At 46.3% G+C, this 27,251-nt stretch overlaps 1 protein-coding gene across 3 annotated transcripts in view; it reads left to right on the top strand.

Annotated features, from left to right (window-relative positions):
* The first annotated feature begins 2,678 nt into the window (after window positions 1-2,678).
* Window positions 2,679-27,251, top strand: part of SYNC (syncoilin, intermediate filament protein) — a 118,770-nt gene continuing 94,197 nt past the window's right edge. Inside the window, exon 1 of one of the 3 annotated variants that reach the window (XM_085648384.1) lies at window positions 2,679-2,921. In XM_085648384.1, the coding sequence (XP_085504510.1) occupies window positions 2,815-2,921 (107 nt within the window). In that variant the 5' untranslated portion in view covers window positions 2,679-2,814. Of the gene's footprint in view, window positions 2,993-26,259; window positions 26,337-27,251 lie in introns of those variants that run through there. The other 2 variants (XM_085648386.1, XM_085648385.1) reach the window with 2 other exon arrangements.

Consider the following 27,251-nt stretch of genomic DNA (forward strand, 5'->3'; position numbering starts at 1 on the left):
ACATTACGCAATAAGCTGTAGGTCAGCTCAAACTGTTGATTGTTTTGTTGTTGTTTTCTTTTCATGTTTGTTGGGGAGGAATGTTGTGTTGCGCCTGTGACGCAACAGGCGTGCAACGTGGGAGTCATGTGACCCCAAATAAATAAAAGAAGGTCGTGAGCGTACGTACGCCAGTTGGGCTATGACGTCGCCACCGAGTAAAGCATCCATCCGACTCCCGCTGTATTATTGGCCCAAGGTTCGGAGAATATCACTCCCCGATAGCCGGTTGCCGGGTGTCCTGTTACCCGGGCAACACAACATCCATGTACACGACTGAGTCTTAATGTATAAGTATCCCTTGGAGTAGTGTGAGTGCTACTTGTTTCCAAGCACTCCAGCGCCTCGTCAGTGTTAGCGCTATGTGAATGTAACTACAGAACAATTGTTATAATAATAGACCAGAGCCTTCTTGATTGGGAAGGCAGTACGCGCATTGTCGTTATGTTCCCCCATTTGGATACATTTCCTTCCTGAAAGCCGTGCGCCAGCCTTATGTCCAAAAGTGGAATCCGTAGTAAGCTGAAACTTGCTGCATGTATGTGTGCCTCCTTCTGTTATGGACACAGGCTAGTGCTATGCCTTTCTCAGCTTCAGCAAGGCTGACTGTCTGATGACTATGTAGGGCTCCCTGTCTGGAAACAGTATTGGATACGTTTTTGCTTATTGGCATATTTAATTCTTAGCATGGATCAGGCATACTGAGATGGCACACAATTTTCTCTATATTTCGGGACCATAGAAACCCATTAATATTTACGTTTATTAAATGGTGAGTGTTATTGCTTTTCACAGAAGCCATCATTTACTCTTCCATTTGCAGCCATAAAATGAAAACATCGAGTCTACATGCATTTCCAAAAGTGACCAAATGGCCTGATTATTCCTTATTATGGCCCCACATATGTTTCTAGTACTATTGTGGTAGAAACGTTATTCCACCTACATCGCTTAAATCCACTTGAGTTCCGCAGTTGAGAGATACTTACAGTGACACCAAAAATGTGTGACAAAAGTGTTGGGGATCTGTCTCACCCTTTCCTAGTTGGCTCAAATTGCAATCTGACTCCCAAAAAATATTTCAAACAGATCAGTGGGCTGTCTCTGCATCAGAAGAGCAGCAAGAATACTCCTTGGTAGGACTGAAAGTGTATGTCTGCCACCAACTGACAGATGCGAAAGGCTGGCTGAATGTTCGGAGCACTCTTACAGGGTTATGACGAATGCCTACCGGGGTATCTACAAATGTCTTTGCCTTAGTTGTGAAATAAAGGATTTGTGATACACATTACTTCTTAAATTAGCTAATTGAATGTGGTCATCACAGCCTTTCATTTTGACAAGAAAACTGTGATGGAGCTCCCATAATCCCTCGCTTTCCAGGAAATGCAGCCTTGGTGTATCCTGTGATGTTCATGCATTTGAAGTTTGTGAAATAAGGGATTTGTGATACACATTACTTCTTAAATTAGCGAATTGAATGTGGTCATCACAGCCTTTCATTTTGACAAGAAAACTGTGATGGAGCTCCCATAATCCCTTGCTTTCCAGGAAATGCAGCCTTGGTGTGTCCTGTGATTTTCATGCATTTGAAGTATGGCAGCTGCCATGATCCCTGCGTGACAGCCTTCACTCTGAGAAAACTGTGATGTCTTGTCAAAAAAAGTGCTGCTGCTTGCCAGGGAAATAGCAAGGCAGCGAACAGAACAGAGAGAGATATGCCGAACCTTGCTTCTGTTTATAGGGACATAGCAAGGCGATGAACATAGAAGAGAGACATACAAGGTTGTGCTGGTCTTTGACAGGGACATAGCAAGGCAATGAACATAGAAGGGAGATGTACAAGGGTGTGATGCTGCTTGACAGGGAAATAGCAAGGCAATTAACAATTGCTTTATTAACCTTCCTGCTTTCTCAAATTTGCTTGAAAATGCACCATTAGTCCACTCTTTTTAAAAAATGTTCGGGGGGGGGGGGAGAGAGCCCCCGAACTCTCAGTAGGTTGTTTGGGCTTGCTCGCTACGCTCGCTCGCTGCAGTGCAGTACTATAATTATTTTCGCCTCACTACTTTCTAATCTCACCAGCCGCCACTTTTCACTCATACATTGCTTTCCGCAGCCCTTGGCCTTCTGAAGCAATCCCTGCACCCCTATTCCTGCGCCTGTTTCTCTAAGGCCTCCACCTTTACACACTTGAATTTCAGAGAAGACACAAAAGAGCGTGGTTGGCTGCTTTGTGGACCATGCGGATCCCCATTTAATGCTCTTAAGATTTTCCAGCAGGTGCCTTAACCGTCGGAGCTATCTCCGTGGCTCATGCTGGAAGTCCGGTGAGATCCACTGGGGCAAAGCCCGCTGGGGGGGAGCCGGCTAGAGCAGTTACAAGAGGCCCCAACTGTGAAATAGGTGGGCTCGAGTAAGTGGAGGTCCCCACTCACACCCCTGTAACTGCTGTGGTTCATTGATGAAACTAGAGTACCCTCACCCGCGTGGGCCTCCTAACAACACCCCCGCCCCCTTCCCCGTGACTGAGGTAATGGAGCTTCTGCGATATCCGCTGGCCCCGGACGCAGCTCTCTAGGGAGGCTCCGGACCCCAGATCAGGGTGGCTAGGTGGGGCCGTTTCTATAAATGATCCGATGAGCCCGGTATCTGCCCCCGTCGAGTCCGGGGTGGGGCCCGGTGACAGCTGGCGCCGGAGCTGGCCCAGAGCCTGGAGCCGGTTCGAGTTACTCTCGGGCTTTATTAATATCACCAACACAGCGGCGGGGAAAGATGTCCGACTCGGAGCAGGACGACGAGGGGCCCGAGGGAGAGATGGGAGAGGGGCCCGAGGGAGAGGAGCCCGAGGGAGAGATGGGAGAGGCGACTGGGAAGCAGAGGTAAGAGATGCTCGGGTATGGGGAAGAGGAACCAGAGACGGAGAGAGGAGATAGGAGCAGAGCAGACAGAGGTAAGAGCAGCCCGGGAGCGGAGGAAAAGTACCCGGAGGAAAAAAGAGGACGGGAACGGAGGGCTGAGGTGCCTGGGGGAAAGGAGCCAAGAAGGCAGCGGTGAGCGCAGCACGCAGTAGAGAGGTTGAAAAGTGCATCAGGGAGACCTGTAGCAGTGGTTAATTTGAGCCGGTGGTTTGCCAGTGGTGTAGCCAGGGTCCCTCGGGCACAAAATTAAATTGGACCCCTGACTGCTAGTTTAAAGGTGAAATACCCCAATGTTCAGTGGACCCCTCATGCTCTTGTACCCTGATGTGTTTGCAGGAGGGGCCACCAGCGCTAGGTTTTGGGGACTTGCCCTTATTTGTTCTCATCAGACTTTGATCGAACAGAAACACCGTGACGAATATTAAAATCCGGGTTGAAAAGAACCTGAAAAAGTGAGGGAAGAGGCTGGGAATGTCTGCTGGTGGATTAAAGAGGCGTGAAGTGGAATGAAGGCTACACACCCTTGGTATTCGCAGACCGACATTCAGTTGCAAGGGTTGTGAGCATCTGAGCAAAACTTTGGGCCTCAGCATTTCTTCTTTTACAACTTAAGACCTGAAGGTACACGAGAGAGAGGAATGAGGGGAAGAAGAGCCATGGGAGCTAGAACTAGGAGGTGTCCTGGGGAGAGAGGAAAGGGGAGCTAGAGTAGAAAATACCGGAAACAGAGAAAAGAGGGTCCCAGGGCAGAGAGACAGCAGAAAAACCCAGGAGACACATAAGGAAGCAGAGCCAGGGGAAGGTAGGGAAGAGATGAGGAGAGTGGGGAAATAGAATGCTGAGAGAAAGATGGAAAGATTTTTGGGAGACAGTGGCGGCTCTTCTGCTATGGCGGAGGAGCGTTGTCCCCCCACCAGCCTCAAAACTTTAAAAATAAAACTATATCCTATGGGACTGCCCCCGCATACAGGAATACTGGGTCAATGTCACCAGGCAAATGGCTAGGGCTTGTGGTAAGACAATACACCCGGCACCCACATTGTGTCTGCTTAACAACTGGGTAGCGACGGACCTCACGAGAATTGAGCAGGAGTGGGCCTCAGGGGGATGGTGTGTAGCTAAGAGGAACATTGCACAGCGGTGGGGAGTAGGTTCCACACCAAAAATGGTGGACTGGGCCAGGGATATGGATCATGCCATGCTAGCGGAGAAAACGGTGTTCAAAGAGAGGGGGTGCCCATGAAAATGGGATCACAAGTGGGGAAAATGGAACAAGTATAGAGGGAACATCAGTATCTCTCCGACGATTGAACTTAGGAAAGAGAGACAGCTGATACTTGGAGGGGCAGCACATGATCAGCAACACACTGAGTAAAGGGCCTCGATAGGCCGATGGACAGGAGGACTCCTAGCCCAGGGGAAGATGAAACAAACATGAGCCGCGGGGGGCGATTGTTGTACTAGGATTCGTAGTGATACTGGACTATTATGTGATGAGGGGGGCAGAGGAAGGGTGGTAATGGTAAAGGTGGACATCTTCGCATTGTCAATGTATCTGTTTTTACTGCTGTCTTGGTTACTAATAACAAGTGTTATAATTTTTGTTTTTAAACTATAATAAAAGTGTTTATTATCGTTTTATTTTAATTTTAATAGCTGATTCTTGGAGGCGGGGCCTAATTGGGGCCATCATGGAGTGGTGGGTAGGGCACTTTTGTCAGTGTGCATGTGGGTTTGGCTGGCCGTCCAGGACGGCCAAACCCAGGGCTTTAAGTGGGATGAAAAAACTGGGGGGTCTCTCATAGGGGAGTGGTCGATGTAATTAAGGGTGTGGCTTAAAACACCTAAGCTAAAAATACGTTTTTAGCATATTGTCCTGCCCCACTGGTATTTTGTTGCTTCTGTCCATTCATCCAGATGTATAACACAACAAGTAACATTACCCCTACAACAAGCCAGCACTATTGGCTTTGTCAAATGGTTGTAAACTGCATAAGGTAAATAACCAATAACTACGAATTCGCTGTATATCACATTGAAATGTTTCAGTTATTCTGGGAGAGGGTGTGGCCTAATGACTAGAGATGTCTACTATCGAGCTGAGAAAGCAGGTTTGAGCCTGACGTCGGCGCAACATCCTGTGATTCAAAACATGAATATGTCCTTGTGTAATGTAACTGGTGCTCATGTGAAACGCTCCAAGGTTGCACAATAGAAAACTGAAAAATGAATCTCCTTGAAGTTACATCAAAAGCAGTGACGGATGGGACTATTGCAGAGTTAAGCTTTTTTTTGTTTTTTTTCACTCCAAGGGTAACAAGCATTGGCATAGCCAGTAGGTCTCGCCTTTGGGACCTTATAAGTATTTTAGCCATGCAGCACATTAACTTGGGTGCTACAACATCTCCTGTCACTTCATGTGCCACTGGTGTCTGGCCATGCTGTGGCTAGAAACAGTGCAGCCTGTGGGTCCTGCGCGTGACAACGATGCCATTAATATGTCCTTAAACGTTCCGTTCCATGATAGCAATGGTCATGTTTCATGATTATTTCTGTTTAGCAACCCCTGAATAATTCCAGCCACTGGCAAAGGTTATTTGCAGACCTTTTTGTTATTTGATTTAATCCATAACAGAAAATACAATGTTGCCTTCACTAACTGCTTGATCTGTCTGTTTTCGTTGTAGCTGAGCTGTTGTTTCTATGATGACTGTTATCTATATTCTCCCTCCTGATGTCTTGTGAATCACTTTATTGCCCTCGGGATAAAGTTGTGCTATAGAAAATTGCTAAAAGAAATAAACATTGTGCCACTTTAATAAAAACAACAAGGGCCCATTGTAAGCAATACTCAAGCTACAAGCATAATTGATTGTAGAAAATAAACTGAGATCATGACCGCTCACAAACTACATTGGTTGGATATATAAGAAACCTCTGAAAAAGGAGCTTTATAGTAGTTGTGGAGACACTACACTAACTACGCCGGCAGTCCAGGGAATGGTGGAACGTGTGGTCCGCCCATATGCACTGCATGGTGCCTCTGCTTAAACTTACTGCTGTCCAGCATGATGCCGAGCATCAACCATGGTTGAAGGTGAAGGGGCTTTAAGACGGTTGTCCTCGGCTCTGTCTATATCCATGATCCGCCTCCTCCTGGCGCTGCGGTCCCTCCATCGGGCTCTCAGGATGTGACATATAGCCGAAGCCTATCTAATGTCCTTTTTGCTACTTCAGCCGTCCTAATCTTCAGAGCGTGGGGCATGCAAGGGCCCACAAATCACGTAGTATGAAGCATATTTTCTAAGTGGTTGGGAAAGTTTGGTCAATCTTGATTGGTTGGGGAAGCTTCACCTGGATTGGCTGGGAGTGTATTTGTTGTTTATTGGCTATGATGTCCTGGGGCCTGCACCCAGCAACAGAAGTAGTTGCACTTTCCTAATCGAAGATCTGTCAGCGTATGGGTTCACGCTGCAACACTGGTGTGCAATTTTATTGATTGTTGTCTTTAAACCCATTGAGTCACAGCAACAACAACGCACGTACATAACTTAAAGGAGGACGTCCTATCTTTTGAATTTCAGGGGTCAACCTGAAAATAAAACTTCACTCAAAAAATAAAACACACCCTCCTGTAGAAAACCTGCGCTTTTATACGGGGCAAACTCGCTTCACTTTCACACAAAATCTTTGTTTTTAAATTGTTTAATTACATGTTAAGTAAAACCAACAGAACTATACTAGATACAGGAACTGGGGCAGCAATACGAGGAGCGCCGTGGCTGGTATCACGGGTGACAGTGGCAGGGATCGACCGATGAGGTGTCCCTGATTTTTCCCTCCAGAGTTACCATGTACGTCCCACAAAAAAAAAACCAGACTCTATGGCCAAAAAATTAAAAGCGGGACGGAATACTAAAAAAAACAAAAATGTAAACGGAGCTTGGAGATACAAAGCGGAGCTCGGAACATGAGCAGGAAACTAATGGCCGCGATAATAAAAGCGACATCAAAGTAATTCCCGAACATTGAGGGTGTTACTGTTAAAGCCAAATGAAACAAGCACGGGCGTGAAAGTGATAACTGATAACAGATGGCGCAGCTGCTCGCTCCCATAAGGTAAACGCCATACATGCACGAGTGCTCATTGGAAACAGTGCAGTACATGCACGAGTTTGCCAAAAAGTCCTGAGTGATTCCAAGAGGTCATCTGCTGCTACTGCTTGGAGAGATGGAAGAAGAGCCAGAGGGAACATGTGCCGTGGGGCGGGAAAAAAGAGGATCCGAATAGAAAAAAAGAAAAGAAGCCCAAAAGGCTGCGGTCACAAGTGCTTGTGCAAGAGAGGCAAAATGTGATAGAGGCAAGAGTAGCTGCAAAGGCAGAGAGAAGTAAGGGGTGCCCGGCAGTGTCATCTTAAGGTCTTAGGGGCCCTAGGAAGACATATTTCATTTGTGTTACGCATTTCCTGATAATTCAGACCCTGTGTGATGCCAAACAGTATACAATGATATGTTAAACTTTAACATGGTCACACAACAGATGAAACAAGTCTTTCACCAAAAATACTTAAGATGATACTGGGTACAGAGACTGAGACAGGGTAGTGGTAGGCAGAGGGAGGGTGGTTTAAATATGGATACATTGAATAGAGATGGGTCTAATAGGGACAAAGTTCACTTTCAGAGGAAGGTGGGGGCCTGGGCAATTGCCTACTTTGCCCATGCCTTAAAATGCCTCTGGAGAGGGAAGAGGTGCTCAATGGAAAAGGTACATAGAGGAAAGAAGTGTCCAGAGGGAAGTAGGAAAAAGTGTTCAAAGAAAAGAGGTGTTCCTAGGAGAGAGGGAAGATGAACATATTTGATGGAACTTAATGTTTCAATGGGTGTAGGCTGGAACACGTCTCAAAAGTAATGAAATACTGCAGTTAAGGAGCTTTAAAAAAACTATTCATGAGTAATAAAGGAAGTCGAGTGGAATATTGCTCATCATTCAGAAATAGTCAATGACTTTGTACATCACAATTATATCGTTTTCAAATTCACCTTAACTCGCGAATTTCGCTTACTTTTGAAATATACTGTTCAAATTTTGTAGTCATCAGCCATCGTACTTAGGGGCATATCAGCAACAACCGGCGATAATTCTCGCTAAGCGCACTTAGCGCTAGGATAATTATCGCCATCTAATGCTGAATTTTATCGCGGAGATAGCATGCTATCAGCAACGCTTATCTCATAAGCAATAAAATTCCATGCGCAAGCTATCAAATGTGCGATTATCGCTGGAAATCCAGCGATAATCGTACAACGTTTGGCGATAGCTTGCTGAAAGGGCAGGGCAGACTCAGCCATGATATCCACCTTCCATTGGATATCATGGCTAAGTCAAACTAAAGGCAGGCGTAAGGAAAGTAGCGTTAACCGCGGTTAGTGCTACTTTTCTTATCGCTATGCTTTTTAGCGTGCCCATTGATAATTGGAGAAATGTCAGTTAGCGACATTTCTCCAGTTATTTTGGGAAGGAACGCCCACTTTGCATCTCATTAGCGATGCAAAGCGAAGCGTTGTTGTGACGAACGCTAAGTCAGCAAAGCACGCGGTAGCGTGCCTTTGCTGATAAGGCGATAATATAATCGCCGTTTTTTTTCGCCCGAAAACGGACGCAAAAGCAGCGATAATTTCATAGCGCCGCCTTGATGATATGCCCCTTAATTCCTGTTATAAACTTTGTAATAAGCGAATGACCGGGTCTAAGGAGTGCTATGCAGGTCACATATAGATTTTTCCAGGTTTTTTGTATGCATTCTTTACATATTAGTATTGGGCACATGCACGCAGTTTGTTATCCGGAATGAATAACCTGCACTTTGTGCTCATTTCACTTGGTACATTTTAAGTTGAATACTGTAAATGTGATGTTCTGTGGGCACAGTACATTTGTTTTTGTGAATGTACATTTATTGGTCTAAATGTACACTTTTCAGTGCGGTTGTATATATGTAGGTTGAGATGTACTTTGTTTGTTCAGACGTACCTTCAATCAATCAATTACGTTTATTGTTTCAGCTTTAAACCTTACAACGAATACAAACAATTCATGAAGACATCAGTATATAATGCATTGAGACATAAGACCTATACAATACAATCAATGCACAGGTTGTCAACCTAAGCTCATAAAGCAATAGAGGATGTACGATCCACAGCTACAAATCAACACCCTACAACTAGTACATACATTGAAAACATGGAGAGGGAACTCTCCATACTCGATCCCAGTTAAAAACAAATAGTTAATACATCAATACTCAATGTATAAATACATAAAACGTATGAGATATGGGCGGCTAAATGGGTTGTTAATATATATCATATCAGAAATGGTACGTTGAAGGTCGGCCACTACACATCTACGTCCTCATAGAAGAGCTTATACATAAAAAAGGTGTGGGGGGACACAAACAGCAGTAAACCCTCCATATAACTATTCCAACTTGAATGTAATTAAACTCCTGAGGCAGCTGGGAGCTCCCGCAAGCATGGCCAAGCCGCCATAGGTACGAAGCAATGGAGTTAAGAATATACTCTCATCTGTTCTAAGACAGAACGGCAATGCCAGCTTGACAATTTTGGTGCCATTTAATCTAAGAAGTGGCCAAAGCCATCTCCTACATGAAAAATCGTGATTTGTACAAAGTAGCACAAAGTGCAGTAGATTATCCCACCCCCCCCTAAATTTACAATCACTACATTCAACATCCGCCTTGATCCCGTAGCATCTGACTAGGTGTTCCCTGGTCAGCAAGGTGCCCAATCAAAACTTAACATATAGTGTATGTTGTGCTCGGGGTAGATCGAGTCCAAGTAAAACGTACGAGTAGGGCCGTGATCAGTGCTAAAATAATTGCCCAATATAGTTCCTACTATAGTAGAGAGCTTCCTCACCTGCTTGTACCAATCCTGGTGTCCTTTAGTCAGGTCATCATTATCCTTCCTTACTCTACTCGGGTCAGAGCATAGGAACCCCAGCTGCAATTCATTGAGAAGGTGCTTTACATAAGACAGCCAAGAACTCCTACCATTGCCACTGCCGTGTACTGCATCTGCCAAGGTTTTTAGGTCTCGCCTAGCGTTGCACTGCATGCGCTGCTCGCTCGGTGAGACATATAGTGAGAGAGGAGATTTCTGAAGGGGACTTCGAAGCCCCGCCGAACTTGAAGCCCCGCCCATCATTTTCATTGGGCGGCGTCAGCATTTATGTTAAACACTGGCTTCCCATTGAAAAGGATACTTTTTGGTCACTGCCCTTTTGGACGGCCCATCCGGACTGGGTCGTCTGCTTCACGGCTGTCGTGAAGCACTTTCTTGTCTTTAGGGGGGGCCATCTGTTTCTAATTAGCATGGCCTTAGCGCGGCCATGCTAATTAGAAACAGATGCCCCCCCCCCTACTGATAAGAAAGTCTGCAGGGACTACCCTGCACACTGAGGCCCCTGGGGAGGGACGGGCGTTTGGTGAGCTCTGAGCCACAGGTCCGGTCCAGCCCAGTGATCAGTGCAGGGTTGGGAGTCAGCTGCGGATGGAAGCCGGTGCAGGGCTCGGAGTCTCTCCCGCTGCTGCGTCTCATCTAATGCAGCGCTCCCCTCAATGGGGTCCCAGCTCGCTTCTCTTGCCACCAGTGTTTCACTAACTCCTAGCCCAGGAGTAGCACGTCTGCCTGAAAATCCAAATCACATGAGCACCGCAATGAGCCTTCTGTCAACTGAAATGCCCCAAACAAACCTACCATCCATGCACAAAAACTCAGGATGTGCAACCGTTTGTTTTTATTTGTGCGCTTGTCATACTTCTCAAAAATACATAAACATCATAAAAGCTTTGAGGTGTTGTAAATTTCCATGTGCATTGAACATCCGCAGACAATCCGAACTTTCATGAGTATTCTGTATATGAGTTTAATTTGTGCTGAGCGAGGTGTGCACTCGAGCACACACTGGTCTTGAGTTACCGGTGTAAAGGAAAATATGACAGGCGCTTGCATACAAAATACTCGTGAGTTACCAGCACCAATCAATCTTTAAAGAGTAAAATAGAGCACAAATACTTAGGGAAAGGAAACACAGGAAAAAGTAACTGAGACTATGCTTGAATGGAGAAACTTTGCACCCCCTACTGGTCTCTGCAGGCATGTAATACCGCAATGCCCTCTCCATACTCAATACAAAGGATCCAAAAGTCTCAAAATATGGAAGTCCGCCTCATTTTGCAGTTAGAAAGCATCCTCTAATTGGAACTGACTGACCGTTGCACTGCAGAATGTCATTCATGATTCTACGCCACGTCCACAAGAAGGACCCTCACTTTCAGGCACTGGGGCAACATTTCCAACCCTCTGCTCACACCGATGAACCAAGCGAAAAGTCAGTGTCAGTCAAGCACGGGAGACAGGTGCTTCTGTGAGAGTGGCGCCTGCGTCTGGAATTCCCTCCTCCGGGACATCTGCACCCCTCCAATCTAATGCTTTTCACAACAGGTAACCCCCACGCCACACCCTCCCGATACTGGCGTCCATCATTGCTTCAGCATAGTATGTAATCTTTCAGTGATCAGTGCAATGCTGTGACGTGTCACACAATAAGTGTCAGTGCCCATGTCCTGCCTCTCTGCACGGCTCTCAGGATACACTCAGTGGAAGCAAGACCCTGAGCCATGAACACGTTAAGCTCTGTAAGAGCTGTGCTGTACCTGACTGCTCTCCTCTCTCGTGTAACTACGTTGCCTGTCCCAGGAGCACTCGTAGGAAATTAAATTATGCAAACCCTGCAATCATGTTTTTTTTTGTTGCAGTTTTATATGAAGTGAACTTCACCCCAATGCATTAGGTCACCTTGCGAGAGAACCAGGCCAGTTACACATTTTTAGGAATGGGGCGATCACATGATGTATCCTGAATCAATGGGCATTGAGCCAAGTCTGAGATGTCCGTCTGGTTGCCCAGCTCTAGCCGCAGGCCACCTCTGCTCCCCTTCATCACAGACCCTGGCTCCTGCAGTGTTACATGTTGATGGGTATTCCGGCCACCTACTGCCAACGTCTCATTCCCAGCACTGGCCCCAAGGCATGAGGCAGGCTTTCATCTACGCCACCGGTCTTACACCCCCCACACACCCTCCCTTTGGCCCCAATGCTCTAATAGCAAACCAGCCCTGTCCCCCCTCACCCAGCCTCCTAGAAACATCTGTCTGGTTAGACAGAGCCCCATGTGCTGCCCTAAAGTCTGTGCCGTGTCTGTGACGTCCGCCCTTTCCGCCATCTTAATGAACGCCCAGCTTTCTATTTCCGGGCACTCTGGTTGCACAGGGAGTCTTCGTGTCGAAGCGAGGCCCCCTCAGAAGTGCGGCACGTTACTGGGAGCCGGGGTGGGTGAAATAAAGCAAAACCGTTGCTGGGCGCCACGGCGGGTGGAGCAGGTAGCCGTAACAAATGCAACAGTTGATACAGCTTACACTGTATTTTCTTTTTTTTGTTGCAGGATTTATATAGCGCAAACTCTAGCCCGAAGTTACTGGAGCCTTTACATGAGCACGAGTTACAGTTACACAAGGACACATTCATTTTTAGGTCTCGCCTACTTATGAGATATGGTCAGTAACAGACATGCGCTATGTAATGCAATAGGTGTTGCTTTTGATATTGTAAATAACAAAGGCTTTTAATTTTTTAACCTCTTCAGTGCCCATGACGAGATAGTCTCGTCATGGAGCACGGTTGCGCTGTGCCCATGACGAGACTATCTCGTCATGAACCCCACCCACTAGTGCAACGCCCGGCACAGGAGGGGGAAAGGGCGTGGCACTGAAGGGGTTAAAAGGCATTGCCATTTACACAATGCCAATAGCTCCAAAATTCGCAGTTGCGAGACCTATTGCATTGTAAATGCTTGTTTAGGTAGGTTGCAGCCTTAGGATTTCTCACCAGCCTGACCCAATAAAGCACTGGCTTAAGGGCTGCTACCCCCGCTATTCGGGTGAAGCTAAGTTCTGCATGAAGTACAAGCAGGAGGGCACCCAGACACAATCTCAGCAAGGCTCTTAAAAAGTTGTTCTTGGCCATCTGCAGTGGGTGTAGATTCCCATAACCCCAGAGCTCGTCATCATATAGTGTAAGCCTTTTATTCGTAAATTTGCAGGATAATACTGATACTCTTATTCCCTGCCTTAAGATTGCACCAGAAGACTGGCTCAGGACTGCAGTTGCCTTCTGTATGTGGTTCTTCCATTGCAGTTTCTCTGTGAATTGCATCCACAAATAATCGTACTGCTTAACTGCCTCGATGGGTATACCATCTATCATTAGTCTCCTCTTGAAACTAGGGGATGGGCTCAAGACCAGGCTCTTTGGTTTGGTGCAACTGATGGTCAGAGATTTCCTATGGCAGTACTCTACAAGCTGCATTAATAACCCATGGGTTGCATTCTCTATTTGCGTCATCAGTACTGTGTCATCGGCTAATTTTCATATCAAGACCCTACTTCCAGCTATAAAGGGGATATTTAAGGATTCTCCCAGTAAATATTCCTCTACATCATTTAAAAAGAGGATACAAAGTGAAGGTGATTGCACAAATCCTTGTCGCACTCCCTTTCCTACAGAAAAAGCTTCATTTTTATTATAGTCTTTACCAAACAAATGATCATACATAGAAAATATTTCCCATTTAATATTTAGAAAAAGATAATGTGTTAAAAAGCATATTAAAAAACATTTAAAAACGGTTGCAAATCACGCATAGTGTAAAAGATCATTTAAAAACCACCATTATACATCCACAAGCAAATCGGTGCACATTGGGAGAATCTGCAAGAAAAATATTTCTAATCATAAAGGCCCAAACATCTGACATGGATCTTTTAATACAGAGTTAATTATTATTCAAATAGTTCGATAATTCCAAGAAAAGATCACCACAGTCTAGACTGTGCCTTTTTCTGTGAGCATCGACGCCTTTCGGTGGGTCCTATTATTCAACCGACACCTTCTTCAGGACTAGAGACGATATATCTCCCAAAACCCCAAATTGAATCCGTACTTAAGTATCTTCCGGATGTCTTTAAATTTTAACGGCAGATATAGCCTTGTGTTCATGATAAGGGGTATCAATCGACCTCCCTTTCCAGGTTTATTCCCTGAAGGATTTCAAAAGGGGCTTGATCTGTTGACAGCTCCAACAGATATGCAATGGTTTGTGCTAGAAATTGTCAAGGGTTCTAAATGGTACCGCAATGTTGATCGCCTGCTCACACTGAAGGAAAACAGATGGATCTGGTCACCAAAACTGTTGAGAAGGGACTTAATTCTTTTGTGGAGTGGTATACTCTGGCCACATTATATCGCTAGAGCTTGTTGAGTTTACATTAAATCCGCTTTACCCTGGCTGGTACTATTTGGACTTCTTCCATTAATATACTGAGTGTTCGAGTTATATGATACATGGCTTCACGTGTATGTTCGTAATATTTGCCAGAACATATTGGATTTTATTTGATCTGAGACCTGAATCAAGTTTTTTCAAATATACCTCAGAGGAGGATGGTTTATTCCTTGAATAGTCACATCACGTGATTGAAGGCTTCCCTATATGTATGAACAACACGCTTGAGACATTTGCTGTAATTATGTAAGTCACATCTAAGATGGCAGCTACACCGCCCGATACCTCACGTAAACAGCTGATATTAGTTTTACTTAATATACTGAGTTTCCAAGTTAAGAGATACATGGATACATGTATATGTTCCAAATATCACTATAATATTTTGGCTTTTATCTTATTTGATTTGAGGCTGGTAATTTATTCAGTACACATTATTTCTTGATTGACTATATTACGTTATTGATGGTCGCTATGTCCTTGAGGTACATATGTATAGATGATATCAGGGATACCTAAGCAGTAGTCTTCCATTAAAACCTTGCTATTAATAATGAGTCCAGAGGGCTGTGTGTTAAAATTAGCACAGATCAGTAGCAAGTGTTTACCCTGTTAACTTCCTCAGATACATTTCGGCTGGTGATTTCCTCTCTAATCTGTAATGTGTATGTGACAAAGTTCCCCTACATAAAGTGGACCTCGGAGTACCAATCAGATGGGATTTAGATGTTCAGGATATCAATCAAATCAGTTTCTGAGCCAATAGGGCTAACCCTCAAGTGTAAAACATTAGAAGATAAGTACACTGTCCAGAATTGCTCTACTTTACATTTCAGTTTGCAGAACACCCATACTGCATGATCCCAGATTCACATCCCTTTCTGGGGCATTTAGCAGGTATGTTTAGTTCCAGAAACCCTTTCACGCTAGGTCCCTCTAGGGCCCAGGTTTCCTGAAAACAGGATACAGAGTGTTGTCCTATAAATTTTAACAGGTCCTCATCCTACGTTTTACTGACCAAACCCACAATGTACCATGATGGAATGTACAAACATTCAATGTTAATATCACATGCATTGTTAACCTTAGGCACAGAATAGAAGCTAGTGGCATTAGGTACTGCTGATGAGATCAACAGTAATCAATCAAACACCCCTCCAGGAGTGGATCTGCTGCTGTTAGCCAACGCGGCTGCTATCCAAGAGAAGTCTTGAGAGACTGGCTTAGTCATCGCATCGTCCGGGCACTCTCTACCACTTGAGAGACCCTGCTCCCTTCTCTTAGGAACATTAGCCCTATGTTGAATATTTAGCCACCGCATCACCAGAAATGAGAAACTTGACTGCCCTTGAGTTGTTTTTATTGGTGATACACACGTTGTCATAACCACCATATAGGGCCCAATTGGTTGCCACTTTCTGGGTTCTTTATATAGCGGTGCTTGATGAAGTTCGTTAGAGAGGTCTTTCATTGGCCACCTTTGCCCTGATGGAGCATTGGCTCTTTAGTCGATGTTATAGCATGAGAGAACGTCTACTCCCAATACGTGGAAGTCATCTAGGTGCTTCAGCAGCAGATTGGTGATAACCTGGAGATATGAATTCTACTCTGGATCATTGAGCGCCACCCACGCCCGATCCAGAACCAGTTTGCTGATTGTCCAATTTTACTCTTGTTATGTCTCCTGAGGACACCACTCTTAGCCCAGGATCACATAAAAGAGGGCTAGTAGCCTTGACCTGAACCCTGCATCTGAGAAAAGGTAGATAAATTCCTAAGAAGAATTAGTTACCTTGTGATCGATAGTAGTGACCTCAACAGGGCTGGTACTGTGACTTGCAGGTTTGGTTACCGCTTTTCCTCTTGTTCCTACGAACGGGAGTGCTAATCGCTTTGAACAGTGGGCCCCTGATTCTTTGGCACTGGCGTAACGAATGTTGAGGGGGCCCCCTGCAAGGTACATGGAGGGGCCACCGCTCCGGATTGAATCCGGAGCTCGCAGTACCGACTACTGTGCTCAGGGGGCCTCCTGAAGCGCGGGCCCCCCCCGCACCGCGGGGGATGCAGGGCCTGTGTTACGCCACTTTCTTCAGGGGATCTAGTGCCAAGACTCTTACTTTGGGTAGTGCAGAGACCCTCCATAGTAGGCATCATGCTCTCGGCTCAGACGCAATATCTCTGTGTGTTTCCTTAATAGCCCTTCTCCTGGGTCAATATTTCCTCTAGCGCAATCTTTTCTTGGATTTTACTGGGTGCGTAGCTGATTCATTATGATTATCTGGGTCTGGTTCGCCATCCCGCTATGGATCTGTAGTTCTCCCCCGGCCCTCTTCTTCAATTGGGCAGCCGACGGGGTAGTTAAAAGCTGGAATCTGAGCCGTCACCGTTGTCGGTTGTATCAAGACAGAGAAGTCACTTTATCGAGTATACAGGAAAGGATGGTACCTTCCTTGTCTTTTCCCTGAGTTTACCTTTCTTTCCTTTATACTCTGTTCCTTCGAAGTTGCTTTCTCCCCTCTCAGCAGCTGCTGGCATTGCAGAGCTCTGTAGATCACACATTACAGCACTGCTCGTCCCCGCTATACCACTTTCCGGCATGGGCTTGCTTTCCATTGCGCTACTTCCAGCCTTTGCTCATGAGCGATTGGCTTTAGTACCAGGGAGGCTGCTGACCGTGCTGGCCACTCCACTTGCTTTTCCACTCTTGGGGCAGGACTCCTGGTTGAAGATACATTCGAGCTGCTAACTGTGCATGCATCTAGTGGTGCATTAAAAGCTGTGTTTTGAGCCACTAGGTCTTCTATTTCACTTCCTCCTGTAGTCTGAGTGGTTGCGTCAGTGTTATGTCTTACTGGCACAAGGACACGGAATATCGATGTCAGCCATGTTGCTATGTTCTCTGACCCGCCAAATGATTTCTCCAGCAGTGAGAGTATTGACGACAAAAACCCTGTACAGAGCGTTCATGGCTTCTCAAATAATGAAGTCTTGGGAATGTTCCTGCTTAAAAGTAGTGCTCTCAGTATAGTTATTAGCTGGTATGCTCAGGAAGATCGAATCATCTGTTTGGGACCCCTCTGTGGAGGTTCTACCTCTCTCAGTGGGGAACTTATCAGGCTCGCCCAAACCATCCAGTGCTCTCACTATTTCTTATTGCCGCACCCCTATATCGTTCGTTCTACTAATGCCGTTAATAGGCACATCTGGAAGTGTGTAATCAAGAAATATTAATAAAGTGGCACTCAGGGATTCAGTTCCTAAGGGACCACTATGGCCTTAGACCTCAGCAGACTCATGGTTCTCTCACACCGGGATAGTGTGCTTGCTGCGGTCAGTGAATGATGTTTTACCGGTTACACTGTGCTTCTTATGTGTGTGAGGACAGGAGTTGGCTGACTCCATGCGCTCAGCCGCTTAGGCGACCAGCAAATTATGGGTGCTAGTCCATCTACCCCAGTCTCCTGCTGGAGTGTGTATTTGGTCTACTAAAATAGCCTCGAATTTATGATCTATACCTTCCAGTTCCTCAGCTCCTTTATCAATAAAGTTAATTTTACTGTTGGCTTGAATCTCCTCCATGTTGTCAGCTAAAATTCCAGGCGAGCTATAACAGCCTAAAACTGCATTGGCAATAGGAGTGGGTGCGACTTCCTTGCCAAGCTCCTGAAACTGTCTTGTTATTAACATGGGGCAATATTAGGCACATTGGAGAATACTGGGGGTTCGGCTGTAGGCTCTGAAATGTCCATAGATGAGCCTGCTGTAGCAATGGACATGATTCACAGATGTAAAGGTACACATCTGTGTGAGTTCACTTTTTTTGGTATTTACAAAACTGCATTTTAATTGCAGATTTACGACTATGGAGACTCCGCAGTTGTGGTGGAGTACTCCATACATGGCATGCCTATCTTTTTATGTGCGGAGTTCTCTGCCCCGACAGCGGAGTTTCCACAGTTGTAAACTTGCTATTAAAATGCAGTTTTTTTGAATACCCCAAAATTGTAAACTTACATAAGTTTACCTTTGTCAATCAGCTCTATTTCTCTTACTTTACTTTCATTAGTGTGATTTTGATTTCTAATAGGCTCAGTTTCATGTGCTATTTGGGTCTGTTTAGTCAAATATTTCAAAAATGTAATCGGAATAGAATTGAATTCCCAATCGAATGTTTAACTTAGCCTCAACTATTACTTATTTATTACTAACTTATTTTTATTATTAATTTATTGAGAAACTGATTGCCCCAAGGTGGCTTATTATTATTAAAAAGTAGGTAAGATTGGAGTCTGTCTAAGTTATTTTATCAAACGTGTTTTAAGAGCCTTCCGAAATGTAAAATGATTTGGTTCCATCCATAACTCAATAGACAGTTTGTTCCAGGCCTGTGCAGTAGCCACCAAGAAGGCACATCTCCCCCAAACAAGCCTCCGAAATGTAGACACAAGAAGAAGATCAGGCTGGATGGTGTTTCCAAGAACGACTGGATATGTGATAGTGTGGAAATGGCCGCTTTAATGAAACAGGTGCCAAACTTTAATAATAAATCTTGGCTGTTAGCCTCATACTAAATCAATGCGTCCTCACTATACATCTGTATAACTATCCAAAAGCCTCTCCCTCTCCACTAAGCAACCCTCCCCAACGTAGCCTACCAAAATCCAACCGCAACTCTCCTCACTCAAACTCCAAATCTCATGCATACAGCACTGTTGCCATCCCATTAATTAACTGCCCCCGCCCCCGAAACTTCAAATGGGTCTGAACATGACCAACATGTCTTACATTAACTTTTAAGGTTGTGTACCAAACCGCCACCAGAAAAATACAGAGTAGACAAATGGACTCAGTCATCTCTAAAAGAAAACCTCCAGACTCCCATTTTTAATACTGCAATGTTCTAAAAATATTAAGCTTTCTGCTTGACAGAACTTCCTCTTCTGTTATTTTTCCTGTGAGCTCTGTCCATTTCCCCAGATTTCTGAGCTCCATGCCGAATGCTTTGTGGCATTAAATCTTCTAAAACCACTGTTGTGTCCGACCAAACTCTTTTTACACACAGTTAATCCTGCTTCATACACGTCACCAGCGCCAATCGCTTTAATTTGACTAAATAATTTTCCCTGGTACAAAATCAGGATGTCAGGGCAGCCATTCACCCGAAAAAAATAGTTCGGGCAACAGTTCGTGCCACCTCATGCCTCCTTTGCCAAGCTATTTTAGTTGATCCAACGTATCAGGCTTCCCCAATTGATGGCCTCCTCTCCTGTTGTTGGCATGTCTCACTGCCCACTTCACAAAGGAGTGCCCACAGATCCTTTCTGGGCCTGAAATGCAACCTAGGAGAAAATAATTAATGTTAATCTAACCATGCAAAAGCCAGCCGGTAGCAAATAGAACTGGTAACAGTTTGACCATCAATGCTGTACATGCCTGATTTCCGCCGTAGCCCTCCCCCTTTGTTCTGCCTCCGTTGCTATCCCAATCCTGAAAAAATGAGTCCCAAATTCTTAAGCACAGTACACAAGAGCCAAAAGCACTTTCCTCAAAATCCCCAACACGTGATGCCGTAACACATGAATCGTCCTCATGCCTGAAAACATCACCTTGTCCCTCCCTTGTCCGTATAGTGTCAGCCATCATCCACAGGGGCAGACTTGCGCGTTCGGATAGGTTCTCATAGTCACCCAGCTGCCCCTGCTCGACTGCTCCATTTTCGACTTGGGACGCCACACCTGCACTGCCCCATCCAGAGTCCTGACTTCTTGCCAACAAATGCCCTTTTGTGACTTGGATCCTACTGCCTCCGTGACCCGGAATGCACTAAAAATAGCCACATCATGATTAGAGCGAAACAATATGCCTCCCATTCAGTGAGACGTTCCAATCGCCCCCATCAACATGTCCAATGTAATGGGATACCGCACCCGTACTCCATTGCACAGCTCCCTGGACCAACCCTCCAGAATGTGTCTCCTCATTTTCCCCACTGACTGCTCATAACCATACAAAACCTTCCCATAGAAGACCATCCTTGCCAACGTACCAGCTGACAAGCCTTTTCCAATAAGGGCCATAATGAAATGAATGACGTTATTCCGCCAAGCCTGATTTCCATCCCAGCCACTATGCCGCACTGCCCCTGACTTCACACACTCATCCCATACAAGCCCACACGCGTTATGGGTAGACTTCGACAGCGACCCCAAGATGAGCTGCATCACAAGCTCTCGCCCATCGACCGCAAATGCACCGGCATCACCGTCTTCATCTCATCGGCCCATGGTGCAAGCCCATGGAACCTCGCATACCCACTGGAAACGAGAACGAGCTTCAGCTCATTGTTGGCGCCAGCAATATGATGCACTTTGTAAGTCACGTTCACATGCAAGCACTCCAGCACAAAAAACCCAAAGCAATTGCCAGACCTTGGGATGTTGCGCGGATTGGCTGTTGACAATACTCACCATGGACATATTGTCCAGACTGAAAAGAACTGTCTTGTTTGCAAAATGGGGGCCCCACATACAAACTGCCACTACCAGGGGAAAAAACTCCAAGAAAGTGATACTCCGCCCCCCTCTCTTCCATGCATCTGACCATTCCTCCACATACCACCGGCCTTGCCAAAATATGCTCAAACCATGGCCGCCTGGTGCATCAGAAAACAGCTCAACTGACCATTCCATCTTCTCCCCCCCCCATCCCAACATGGGAATACCATTGCATTCACAAAGAAACGTTCTCCAAAGGCACAATTCCTCCTTGACCCCCACTTTGAGGAACACACAGTGGTGTGGGAGGGATGTGCCAGCCAAAGCCCAACCCATCCTCCTGCAGAAGGTCCTCCCTGCATGCACAGCCGTGCACGTGAAGTTCAAATGACCCAACAAAACCTGGATATCTTTCACCTGCACCTTCCTTCTGTCCAACATCCTGTCCAGCAACTCTATACAATGCTGCTTCTCTTTCTCTGACAGCCTAACTTTCATCCTGACAGAATCCAATTAAATCCCAGAAATGTGAGAACCTGCACTGGTCTCACTGGTATTTCCAGCGTCAAAGAAACACCCAAGTCCACCATAAACTCCTGAAACAACAACATACTCTCCTGACATTGCCTGGTCAGCACTGGCCCCACCAGGAAAATATCATCCAAATAGGGGATCACAACGTCCTTCCTTGCCATATGAGTAAACACCATCTACAAAAAGTTTTTAAAGGCTTCTGACAAAGAGCATGACACAGAACAACCTATAGGGAGAGCCTTGTCCGCAAAAAACATGGCACCAAACTGTATTCCCAACAACTCCTAGTCCTCAGGATGGACCAGCAGAAAGCAGATTTGAAGTAACACTTCGCCATCAGCTCCCCCTGACCCATGAAAATTCACAAACTGCACCGCCAAATCCACTGATGCATAATGCACCCAGAATATAATCATTCACTGACAAAATTTCTGGCCAGGACAGATGGTGAATCAAAGGAAACTCTCCAGCCTCCTTCTTAGGGACCACACCAACAGAGAAAACCCTCAAATTTTCCAAAGGCTAGTCTGAAAATAGCCCTTCCATCCTCCCTTCCTTCACCTCCAAATGCTTGCTCCACACCAGCGTCTCCTGCCCCTTCACTGACCTTAAGTTGTCCACTCACTGCCTCACCCTGGGACCTTGTAGCACAAATGAAAACGAAACAAAAAAACCTGTCAACAATTGCTTTTCCTTGACAGTACCCAATAACATAAGCCAAAATTGAAACCTGTCTACTTTAACTGGTGTACATGCCTTTTCCCAGGGATTCTGACCCCTGCCCCTACAATGGTTGCTGGAGCCTGTCTACTGTCCGACGTTGCCAGCTTGCTGCCCAAATATTACCCCCTGGGGACCACACTGAGTGAGGGCGTGCTCCCCACACCACTTTAAGCACTAATGCTGATATTTTTAGCATTCCCGCACGCACTGCCCCCTGTTGTATGACCAACATGCCCCTCCAGTTCCCACCTGACCCTTCCCTGCTGTCCCTACCCCTGCTGGGGTGGGGTGCCCTTGAAGGGGCTTGTATATGACTGGCCATCCACTTGCTGTATACCTTTGAGGCATCGTAGTCTGTAAGAATAATTCATTATCCAATTGCCCCCAGACCCCATCCTTCTCCTCCGTGAGGTGAGCACTGAACTTCTCATTGTACCGTACCCAGGCCCAACCCCCAAAAGTAACCTGCGCCTTGCACACCACATCAAGGTATTGAAACAGAACCACACACCTCTCTGGGTTATTTTTACAGTAAACACTTCCGTAAATGAAGAAAGCCGCAGTCCAGTTCTCTATGTTAACTTGCACCCTGGATCTGCGGGATAACTCCTACTCCTTTTCTTTAGAACCTTCCTTGACCCTCCCCTCCCTATGTATCCGCTTAAATAACTCTGTGTACTCCCTTTCCAAATACGTTCCTTGGATCAACATTAAATGAGCCCCTATGGGCTTATTAATGCCCATGTAAGGCAACCTTTTCCACTTCACTTCCTTACTCTCTTTCTTATCACCTGGGGCCGTATTACAGAAATGCCCGGGGGACCAATGGGTGTTTGCGCCCGCTTTGTACACCCCCAAAGCACATTGGTATTAAATAAGGGCTGCAGACACTTGTGTGTCCCCTTCTGTAATACCGATAGTGCTGGTGCACATAAAGCACCAGCGTTATCATCAAAGGACATTCCCTTATTTGCCTTGGGGCATGGCCCCATGCAAATGAGGGAAACCCTTTGCCTCTGTGTCCGCGCCGTATTACAGACAGAGGCAAAGAAGCTGTCAGGAAGTGCACTGACAGTGTGCCACCTATAAGGTGGTATACTGTCAGTGTGCCCCCTGTTGGCAGCCCTCTGGAGGTGGGCAAGGGGGTCCCATGAACTCCCCACATATCCCCATCGCCTTGCATGCGGATGCAGTCACTCACTGCACCCACCTGTAAAGGGATCTCTAATCCCACTCAAAAGTGCAGGTGGGTTGCCGCCAAAGCAGCTGCTCTGTTTTTTATGTGAATGCGCTTCCCCAAGGGCAGTGTGAGTTTGCGACTGCCCTGGGGTCAGCGCATTCATCCTAATACGGCACATTTTCCTTGTTTGCGCCGGGTGCACCTTTTAGGTACCCCCGACGCAAATAAGGAAGATACGCCGTATGTATGATTTAGTCACTGGTGTCGCATCCTCACTTATGGCTAGGGGCACCCCGGACTCCTGCGCTTTGCTAGCCCCCCCACCTACTGACATCTCTGTATCCTTTTCTGCTTCCATATGTATGCCCTTATCCTGCACATACCTACCTTTTGATAAACAAAGTCCAGAGTCCCCCTGTATTTGTGGTGCTGTCTCAAATGCCTGCACCCCAACCTCCATCCCCGTTGCATTGCCTGCCATGCTAGACACCTTACCTGGCCTCAAGGTCGGGTCCGCACCAAAGCCATCCTTCCTGATGCAGAGGTTGCCTTGTTAGCGGACACTGTTCTCGCTGGTACCTCCGCTGCTGACTGAAAAACACCAACCCCCCCCCCCCCTCCGGTTAGTGGCACCCCGAGCCTGTTTTGCATCATGGGGGGCCTCCCACCATTCATCCTCGCCCCCATCAGCCTCAGCAATTTCTCCTCCTTCCAATTCATCCTCTCTATACTGCAACTCCCATTCCGTCTTCTCGCACCTTCCACCAGTCTCCGCACTTATGCCAGGGACCTCGCCAGGGACCTCACCAGTGCCCACACTCCCATCACCAAACTGTGCATCATACAAATGCAGAGAAGGATCGAACTCCCTTTAACACATAAGCAGAGAGGTGAGGGGTAGGCCACCGTTCGTCTCCCCAAAATAACAATGTAATCACAAAAATTAGTACCGCAGCACAAGGAACGAGAAAAGGGAGCTGGAAGATAGATCATTTCCAATCCTACAGAAACAATTGAGAGTCCTAAGACTGGACGTCATAGGACTTCTGCCAAGCTATGAGGAAAGTCATCCTTTATGCAAGAGGAAACCTCACACACATAATAGTGTCATGCTTCATCATCTGCATTGTCTCCCCACCCTGGTCAGTCAGTGCCACCAGGGTGGACTCAACTTCCTCGAAGACTTTAAGGAAGGAGGGAGTTCTTAAATAAAAACTACTGGACAAGGCAGGATCCAGACTAACTAAAAATACCATTGGGTTCCTTGGTATTTCACCTTTATTTGTGAAGACCCCAAGTATATCCAAAAACATAGACGAGCGGGTACTTAGAGGACAATGACTCAGACCCGCCTCTTATCTGCCAACAAGTTTCTGCCCACAATTTATAGCCTTAGAGGTCTGGGGCATTCTTCAGTGCCTATGTATCTCTTATCTAGCTTAAGTGGCTCTAATAGCCACATAGACAATTATTGTTATTACGTGTAGGCCACCAATATCCCAGGTGAACACTACCTGATACTAGATCTATGTAAGTATATTAACCTTTTCAGAAGGGAGTGATAAGAGATATATCACATTACATTTTTGGAAAAACAGAGACTGCTTTCCTACAATAACACATACTTGTACTTATAAGGTGGGCATGCAAGTGCACTGTCACTGCAAACTACCACGCGTGATGAGTGGGAGGGCGTGAAACCCTCGTAGGTACACATGCAGTATTGACATATGGTATTAACAATATCTTTTTGAGCAAATGAATGTATTCAAATAACTTGACTCATCCTTACCCTAGACTTAGGGGATACCGGCTTTCTGGTCAAGGAGGGGGTGATGTCCTTTGTAGTCACACACTAATCATAGGGTAATGGAAGGTTAGTGGCGTAAGTAGTTCAATATATATATATGGAATGGGGCTCCTAGCTCCCCTAACACACCCTAAGGGGCCTGAGTCTACCCGTGAATAATCCTATGCTGGGGCACCAAAAGCCCACAACACACACACATGTTCATTTAATTGAAGGAATGTAGTATATACATCTCCCCTGCACTGTATCATATCATGTGGGACCACAATGTATCTTCTGGGAAGTGCTCACCACATTCATTTGTTCAAAAGTGTCCAAGCAGATGTATCACAGTAGTAATCGTAATCATTAGGCTGGTTAACTGCTGCCAGCTCCTCGCATGTGCAAGGATTGAACTCCTGCCAAGTGGGCGTATAACCCAGTCCTTGCCCCTCCAACGATTGTTCCAATGCTATACCAGAGCCAACCGCACAGACGTGCTCTGCCTCCAGACTGGGACTGCCAGCCCGCACCAGACCCTCCCGGCTTATTGAATGTCACCGCCTCCGATGACCTTGCCCCAAACCCCTGGCTGGCGTTAACAGGTCCCTGCACTGCCTGCCCACCACCACTTGGGTATCCCTCGTAACACCATACCCACCTGCTAGGGCCTCCATCTTGAAAAGCCTCCTGCCCCGCCACACAACAGAATGCGCCATCGACGCCTGGGATGGCATCATGGCATCACTGCCTTGCCTTCCCCCAACTGACCCAGGAACCCCTGCGTACTCCTAGACACTTGGGACACCTGCAGAATGCCATGGCCATAAGTCTCTGAATTGCCAGAAATGCCTGCCCCCTTCTGGGAAAACGATGCAGGACTCAAAAAGCTCCCAAACGGTATCTCCCTCACTACTGTCCCACTCCCTCCTCCCGCCTGACCAGAAATGCTGTCGGAGCGCCCCGGCGCTCCACAAAAGCCACTGCGCAGCCTCTCCGTTCCCTCTATCCCTTCATGCTGTTGCAGGGCCTGTCTTGACGGACTTGATAGTTCCAGAGGCAGGCCCTGGGAAATGCCGTCCCCGCCCCTGAGTCATCACGAAGCTATAAGCCTGCGGCCGGCCAAGAGGCGTTACCGCACTCTCTGGCCGCCTCCACGCAGAACCGCCGCACAGATAAGAAAAGTGTGAGCTGTAGGCACCTGTACCTGGATGCTGGGGGCTGAGGTAACTTAAGTTTTTAATGATGCGCCTGCCTCTTCCTAAAACACGCCCCTGTTGTAAATATATCAACGTGCTTTGTACACGTTCTCGCGTGAAGCCAGTGCACGCACGTGAGTGCTGTTTCTCCTTCATCTCACTCACGCGTTGTGCACATCGCGCGCGCCAGAACGACGTTTGTTATTGATCTGCGCGCGGATGCAGGTTTCTTTTCAACCACCTGAATTCTTTATTTATACTTGTATTGCTGACGGTTAGGACAGTGTCCTTGTTGGATGTGATGCTGCCAGACCTGCCGCTGTGGGCTCCTAAAATTCTATACTTCATATATTTAATTAAATACTTTTTAATTAGTTTAAGCCTTGATTCCCTTTTCACTTCATTCTTGAATTAGTACATTTATTCCTGGATGTATGTACTGCATTTTGGCGACGATTAAGGAGCTAAAACACGCGTTGGGAGCCCACGGAGCTGTTTTCCAGCCCTTCTCTGTTGAAGGGGTTACATTTTATTGGCCCTACTGCACTAAGGCACGAGGAATTTGAAAGGGCCACTTTTTAGAGTGCTACATTGTTTGGCGCGTCTGCAAGAAAGTATCAGGAGATGTACAGCTTTATCAGTTGATCTCCTGCTTTGCTGGATTAATGTGGAATAGAGTACTCCAGGGAAAGATTCTTTCTTCACCATTTCAAGCTGGTGATATACAAGACTTTATCTGCAAGAGTTTCTCATCTAGGAATCATGTAGCCTTTTTTCATGATTGCAGCTTTGCTCTGATCATTTAGCAGCGTCCCTGCTTTTCTTCAGCGGTGACAGGCACACCTTGTAAGTACTTTATTTGAATGCATCTACTTAATTAACTGTTGTGTAGACATGGCGGCTGCCAACACTGCACCCAATTCTTCGGCTCATTTGGTTTAT

Source organism: Triturus cristatus, chromosome 3_2, assembly GCF_964204655.1.
Source record: "Triturus cristatus chromosome 3_2, aTriCri1.1, whole genome shotgun sequence".
In the NCBI taxonomy this organism is placed as follows: Eukaryota; Metazoa; Chordata; class Amphibia; order Caudata; family Salamandridae; genus Triturus; species Triturus cristatus.